General features: G+C 38.6%; 1 protein-coding gene across 1 annotated transcript in view; it reads left to right on the top strand.

Moving 5' to 3' along the window:
* LOC125234174 (neuroendocrine convertase 1-like) overlaps window positions 1-7,898 on the top strand; it is a 68,088-nt gene extending 60,190 nt beyond the window's left edge. The window contains exons 14-15 of the mRNA XM_048140380.1: window positions 2,861-2,991; window positions 7,398-7,898. Of these exons, the coding sequence (XP_047996337.1) occupies window positions 2,861-2,991; window positions 7,398-7,898 (632 nt within the window). The remainder of the gene's footprint in view (window positions 1-2,860; window positions 2,992-7,397) is intronic.
* The last annotated feature ends 102 nt before the right edge of the window (window positions 7,899-8,000 follow it).

Raw genomic sequence — 8,000 nt, forward strand, 5'->3', positions numbered from 1 at the left:
ACAATGCACGAAATTCTGCAAAGTTAATGAAATTTATCAAATTACTTGTGCGCCATTTTCGTTAACTGATTTGTGATATGGGTATTGGTTATTTGTTTTACAAAGGGGCAAAGTTGTTAAACAACCGCACGTGCCAAAATTGATTTTCGAGCAAGCGAAAGATTCCAATATTGAACCGCGAGCGTAGCGAGTGGTTCAAAATGTGGAATCTGAGGGTTTCAAGGCCTGAAGGTTGGGTTACCCTCATCTGGCAGAATAATTTTAGTCCGAAACACACTTCGCATAACATGTTTCGCAGAAACACTTTCGGTCGAATGGTAATTTTGCAGAAAACTTAGTTGGCATTATTACTACCGCGCATAAGATACATTTGGCAGAATATTGAATATTGAATATAAATACAGAACATTACTTTGGTCGACTTTGGTTTAGCATAAATTGTATGTACCATAATAATCTTATAGAATAATATTACATTAGCAGAATTATTACTCGCTATCAGAAAAGAAAAACTGCCCCAGAGTCACCGTTAGGTACGACGACGAGCGAAGCGAGGAGGAGTGTTAGGTATCTTGCATCCCCAACACATCCAACTCGCTATCAAATAGCAAATTACAACTTTATGCCGCCTAAATATTATGCACAAATATTATCTGCAAATATATTGTTCGACTAGAAGACTATTATGCTCATCAACATTATGACAACAGACGATTCGGTATTACAAAAATCTGCGAAATGATTTGTGCCAAAGCATATTCTGCGTAAGGTGTTTCTGCCAAACTTGACTTTTGCCAAGAACTATTATACGAATCAAATATATGCGTAAAAAGTTTCTGCCAGATAATAGTGAACCCTGTAGGTTTTTTCACCACACCAACAATATGAAAATATTACCTGTAAAACATCAACTAAATCAATTCCATCAATTTATTTGACACTAGCTTTTACCCGCGGCTTCGCCCGCGTAATAAAAGTATTCATTAAGATTTTCATTTGGATCCGTAGGGACCGTAGGTTTCTCTGTAGGTATATTTATCTGCGATTATTTCGATTGCACATAATACTTTTGCTTGCAATGATTGTAGAAATATTACACATCGACCACAGCGTAGGTAATTCTATATACGCTGGGGAAACCTTTATAAACATCCCACATAGCCCGTATTTCGACACTATGATCGGTGGGTAAAAAGTACTTTTTTCTATTATCCCTTACAATTTTTTACATTTTGCTTATACTTATCGCAAACGTAATCTTCAAGCAAGCAAACAACAATCGTCTTAGAGCACATTGATTGTAAGAGACCGCCGACCGATTATCCGTATCCCTCTAACGATACCCATATTATCCGTATCCGTATCCGTATCCGTATCGCTATCGCTAACGCTATCGCTATCGCTATCGCTATCCCTATCGCTATCCCTATCGCTATCCCTATCGCTTTCCCTATCGCTATCCCTATCGCTATCCCTATCCCTATCCCTTATCAAGACGTTTAATGATACAACACTTTAAGTTCTCGCGCTTTGTACACATATTTAAAGTCACATACAGATCGAACGCGATTAATTAACATTATTTTTACCTTTTTTCCCAACGTTTCGGCCAGGTTGCACTGGCCGTGGTCGCGGAAGACTGACGTCCCAGCAAAATGTCACCGGAGATGTAAACAACACAAAACTACCCGATATTAATTTATATAAATGTTCGGGGTAGACAAATAAATATAATCTACCCGCTTTTAGTTAATGTTTATTTCCCACCATGTTTATTTTAAAGGTAAAAATAATGTTAATTAATCGCGTTCGACCTGTATGTGACTTTAAATATATGTTTAATGATTTCTTATCAAGTGCTAAAATATAAAGTTTCATGGTTTTATCATTTAAAATTAAGAAATCCCATACAAACTTTCAACCTCTTTTTCAACCCCTTCATCCCTTTTTTTTCGAAATAAAAAGTAGCCTATGTTCTGTCTCAGGGTCTAAAGATTGTCTGTTCCAAATTTCATCAAAATCGGTTGCGTGGTTTAAGCGGGAAAGCGTAACAGACAGACAGACAGACAGACAGACAGACAGACAGAGTTACTTTCGCATTTATAATATTAGTATGGAGTATGGATGGATTAGTATGGATGTATGATTCAAAATCATCATTAAATTTATACGTGAATACCTACCTACAGCCATTGTGACATGGATAAAATGCAATTTTGCTATCTGTTTTCGAATGACAAAGAGAGCCTTTACCAGTTGGTGTGGTGAAAAAATATTGGATGACATTTTCAATTTTTCAATAAGTACGAGTATTTCTATGCCCTCTTCGCTTCGTATCAGTCTTCTACTACTCCAACTCCTTATACACTAGGTGCCTTGTTTATTATGCATTCTTAGTACTTTGCATCAAATGTTGCGTCACTTGCGTCTGAGAATGAACTAGCGAACGCCATCCGAGAAAATTACGTTCGAATTTCAACTGTCAATGACAACACACTTGCTTGGCCACAAGACGTGGCCTACGATGGAGTGAGCTCGCCCAGAAAATGCCTGTTCACACTTGATTTGAAGGAGGTGGTCGGCTTATATGAAGCTCGGAAATTTATATAGCAAGCAAGGCAAGCCGGCAAGGAATTCCACTCCTTGGCAGTGCGCATAAGAAAAGAAGAAGCTTCGTGCGAATTCGCGGAAGGATGGATATACTCTGATCTACCAATGGGGACGGTGGAATAAGCTCGTGTAGCTCTTGAGCACACTCCCCGAAGTGCAACCTGCAAAACACCGACAGACTCTCTATAATGTAAGCCGCACGATGAACTTTGCACATAGCGAATAACGTAAAGTATGTTTATGATTACAGGGACGAGGGTACAGCTTTTAAGTGCCCGACCTGAAGACAGCAATACTGCCTTCTCCAACTGGCCTCTCATGTCAGTGGCCACCTGGGGAGAGAATCCTAAAGGCGTGTGGCGTGCTGTTATATTAGACGACGTAAGTATTTTAACATTTATAATAATTTAGGAGATAAACGTCTTTTCTGAATGTAGTGTGATCTAGAGTCAGACCAACCTAAGTTGGCTACAATTTTGATAGCCTCGCGTTAAGTTTGACGGTATTCTTAAGAGGTGATCTGTTACATATGGTTTCAACTTAAACATTTACATTAAGTTTTCTGTACTTCTTAATTTCTTAATTAGTTTTTGTGGCAATAAATAATAGTATAATACATTACGATACAAGTGCGTAAAAAAGGAAGTTCGAAACGAGTGCCAATAAATTAAAACACGACCAAAGGGAGTGTTTTAAATCGACACGAGTTACGAATTTCCTTTTCGCACGTGTATCGTACGACGTTTTTCAGTACAGATGGCTCTCCGAAGTTTTTTCCAGATGGCTGTCCAAATTTAATTTATCGCCACTCGTTTCGAACTTCCTTTTTTAGGGTTCCGTACCTCAAAGAGGAAAAACGGAACCCTTATAGGATCACTCGTGTGTCTGTCTGTCCCTCTGTTACAGCCGATTTCTCCGAAACTACTGGACCGATTTACTTGCAATTTGGTACTCATATGTAAACCTGTGGCCCAAAGACGGACATGTAATTTAATTAAATGAAATTTAATCATAGGGGTCACTTTTGGGGGGTAAACTTGAAAATTAAAAATCAAAGTTATTAAAACTATATTGTGTTATATATCAAATGAAAGAACATTTTATGAGCATTTGAAATATATTTTTTTTTAATTTTTAATTTTGGTACTTTAGAAGTAATTTAAGAAAATAGACAAAAAATGACCATTCCCCCCCCCCTTATCTCCGAAACTACTTAGCGTAAAATTTTCAAAAAAATACACGAGATAGCCCTCTACCTGTAGATTACAGGAAAACCTATTAGAAATCTACAGTCAAGCGTAAGTCGGACTTACGAGAAAAAACTCAAATTAAGATTTTCACTCACTGACGCTGCAAGCAGTTACTAAACGTCTTAAAATTTTGTAAGCGTGATGGACAGGTAGAAAGAAATTCATTTCTGTCTTTTTCTTTTTAGAAATTGTTCAATTTTTTTTTTTTCATTTGCCAAAATGAAAGGAGGCGCTTAAGACCGTTTGTAAGTGGACTGAGCAAAATTTTGTTCAAATCGGTCCAAAAAAGGTCTCTGTTGACGAAAACATAGAATTTGTGGCAACGACAGCCCAAATCTGAAGTCCATTTTGCTCTATCTCTTATCGTTTCCGAGATATATACGTAAAGTCTTTAAAGTGCGAAAAGTTAACTTTGCCATCACAGTCGTTCAGGCGCTCATGAGTTCTTTGTATGGAAAAGTCGAAAACCGACTCGCACTTGACCAATGTTCATAGAACGTGTTGTGGTTTTTTACGCGGGTCCGCGACTGACGACGTCCGAATGTTTTGTTCGGAAATGTTTGAGGGTGGTTTCTTTGAAACGTCGCCGGTGGCGGGTGGTTCGACGGGCGAAGGTCACACGCCGCACGCGACGGTCTGTATTCGTTTTGTACAATAGCAACGGACGGCGGGTGGCGTCTTGATATGGAAAATGACTGACTTCACTAAAGATAATGATGAACTCATTGAGGTAATACTAGAGAGGACACTGCGAGCAAAACGTTTGCGCTACAAACATAAGTCCATTGGACTTATGTTTCTGCCTGCACACAAATAAAATGTAAAAATGCCTTCCTGCGCAACAAGATGCTGTTTAAGCCATACGAGAAAATCGAATAAAACTGACGTGTCACATTTCATCGGTTAGTATACACGCTATGTTAATCGATCTTTATTTAAGTAATTATTTCAATGAAGGGACGCGCTCCTCAAACGCGAAGCTATCGCTGCCATTTTGTTGAACGAAATCATAGATTAATCGCATCATAATCGCACAGATTTGACATGTAGGTAATGAAGTATAGTAATTGTGATTATATTCTGTTTGTAATATATAAAAGAGAAATGTTAAATTTATTTCACGTTATACTTATGAATACTACACAGTTCTAACACGAGTTGTAATCGATATTTTCATACAATAATAACCTATGATTTTCTTCAAGGGCAATTAAAGTAGGTATATGAAAAAAATCAATAATGTATTTTTGTTTCACAATGTATGATAGTGCTAAAATTAAACTACTTACCCCCTTATTCATAAACGTTCACTAAAGTTATCAAGCCGATAAAGTTCGTTTGTCCCTTTCTATCACACCAACCAATACGCCGAAAAGGGACAAACGAACTTTATCGGCTTGATAACTTTAGTGTGCGTTTATGAATAAGGGGGTTAGTATTTTACAAAAAGTATAAAAAAAGGTCTACACTAAGAGTGTCGCGTCTAGGTGGTCATTGGTCAAGTCTTACTCTATGACACGGTACCTCCCCACGCATGCGCCGCGCGCTGCCGGCCGTTGTTTGGGGTGTAATTTCTAGTATGTTAGTACATAGTAATTCAATGGATGAATTGTACTTCTGTGAACTGTTTTCGATATACTTAATCGAATATATGATGTAAATTTTTCTTTACTACAATGAAAGTGTTTGAGTACCAAGTTAAAAATTTCACTTTCTTTTTGCCGGTTTCATACAAAAATATCGTTTGACTGTCTCTTTTTTTGGGTAATATCAATATTTATATGGAAACGGATTAAGTCGCGTATAATCTTCTTCCTCTAAGAATTACAATGTAAGTATTTTTGCATTCATTTTGATCAGAGCACAACACAACAGTTCAAAAATCAGTCTACCAGAGCTTCTGAGTTCCGTCGCCGACGACGGGTGACCAAGGGTCAGAAAACCCACGCACCCGCGACCGACAGCGTGTGGCACAGCGGCACATGCGGCTCACATCCAAACATTCCTAACGCCGCCGGGCGCGTGTGACGGGCCAGAGAAACCAGGGCCTTAGGGCTAGGTGATTATCGCCGCGCCGCAGAGGACGCGCTGAGGGGGGGGAGGTGCCTACAGCAGTTGTAGTTGTATGCATACCTAGCTCACGCACACAGACGCGTCCGCTGGCGCCGCCAGGGGCGGCTCACTCCGCTATCCTATCGCCGCGCTACAAGTATATACTGGCGGCCGCGAGCTGTGGCCGCGAGTTCGCGGCCTACTCAGGGGTGGCGCACATTCTCACGGAATGCACGTTCGCACTTTCCATTGTTACTTTACGTCGCGAGGTTTTTTAAGCGATGTCCGCGGGTGGAATGGCTAATAATACTTAATTAAATAGACATATTGAATAAAATAAATACCAAAAGATATTCTTATACAGATCTACTACTGATTAAGTCCCACGGAAAAGTTCAATAAGGCTTGTGATGTTGGAACCTTGAACAAAAATATATAAATACAGCGTATATACCTAGAAAGTACTCAAGACTTGAATATAATAATATAACATTTAATGTGAGTATTAATTCGTTTGGATCCATTGGTAACCCTATCACCGGACGCCGCGCACGTGCGGTTCGTTTCTTTGTAAGAATGTTGTAGGTATTTAAAAAGGCGGCATTTCGGAAACATCAAAGCAGTGGGCCTTCTTTACTTGTGCTACTTATTATATATTCTGTGGCGCCGCGCCGGTGTCCACGTGCGCTCTCTGCAGTGTGCGCTGCCGCTGCCACGAAACGTTTACCTACTCCGTATAATACTGATAAAAGAAAGTATTGACATGAATTCACACGTTTCGGAAATGACTGTAGGTATTTTAAATATTTTAGCACAATATGTTTTTTGCCTCTTATTGCCTCTTTTTGCTCCTTATTAATACAATATAGGTATACATACCTACTATGGCAACTCTATCACAGCGCAGAATATGCAGAAGCCACATGGTGGTCTGCGACAGAAACTCAATAGACATTTTCAGAGTTTTTAAAATAAGTACCTAAGTAGGTACGTGAAGTAACATGGTAAATTAAAAAAAATATCATTAGATACTTATTGCGAAGGTGTAAACAATTTCCTTCGTTTTGCCACATATCAATAATTACCTATATCTATATTAAATTCATTAATCCGTATACAACTATACATTACATTTTTACAGTACGGTAATACTCACCCCGTTATTCATAAACGTTTTTTTCGCACTAGTATCGTAATGTACTATTTGAAAAACGTCTTACGATACACGTGCGAAAAGGAAATTAATGTGTAATGTACTATTATTTATTAAGATTGGTATGTGAATAACATTTTTTAAACAGCAGCATGGTAAACTGGTAAAGTAACACTTGTACCGTCGAGACTCAAAACATCGCCGCCAAGTGCCATTTTTGCATGAATCAAATCGTCATTACACACACCCATATTTCTTTGACATCTTCTATTTCTATTTCTCTTTCTCTAGGCCTGATATGAGAGACTAACTTGCAATGTCTTATTTTTCAGACGAACAAAGCTAATGTAGGAGAAGTTGGACAGACGACATTAATCATACACGGAACAAGCGAGACACCAGCTCACATGAAACATTTACTTAAAGATAATGAAATTACAAATGATGATGCTTCTAATAATGAAAACTTATTTAATGATTTGCTAGATGTTACAGAGAATCATGATATTCATGATGCTAAAGTGGACTCTGGCACGCCACTAAAACACATAGTCGTTCAAGAAGCAGATTATTTACACGTAAATGGTGATAAGTCTAATAATGAAAATATATTTAGTTATTTAATAGGCGCTGCTCAGGATCACGATGTGGACTCTGGCACGCAACTGATAAAACATGTTCAAGATGATGATGTTAAAAATGGTGATAGAAATGGAGACTTGTTAAGTCATTTGCTAGGTGTAGAGATAGAGGGCCACGAAGAAGTGAAAGTAGACCCAACGCTCCTGACAGCTGTAGGAAGGAACTACTTCGGATGCATCACAGGAAAGTAAACAGGGCTCCTGCAAGGAGTGTTGGTTTAAGCTAAATGCTGAGAAGACCATCTTCAAATTCTTTCATTGAGTCCACCTGTGTCTTTATATTGCCCAGAACTT

This window comes from Leguminivora glycinivorella, chromosome 15 (genome assembly GCF_023078275.1).
Source record: "Leguminivora glycinivorella isolate SPB_JAAS2020 chromosome 15, LegGlyc_1.1, whole genome shotgun sequence".
Lineage (NCBI taxonomy): Eukaryota > Metazoa > Arthropoda > Insecta > Lepidoptera > Tortricidae > Leguminivora > Leguminivora glycinivorella.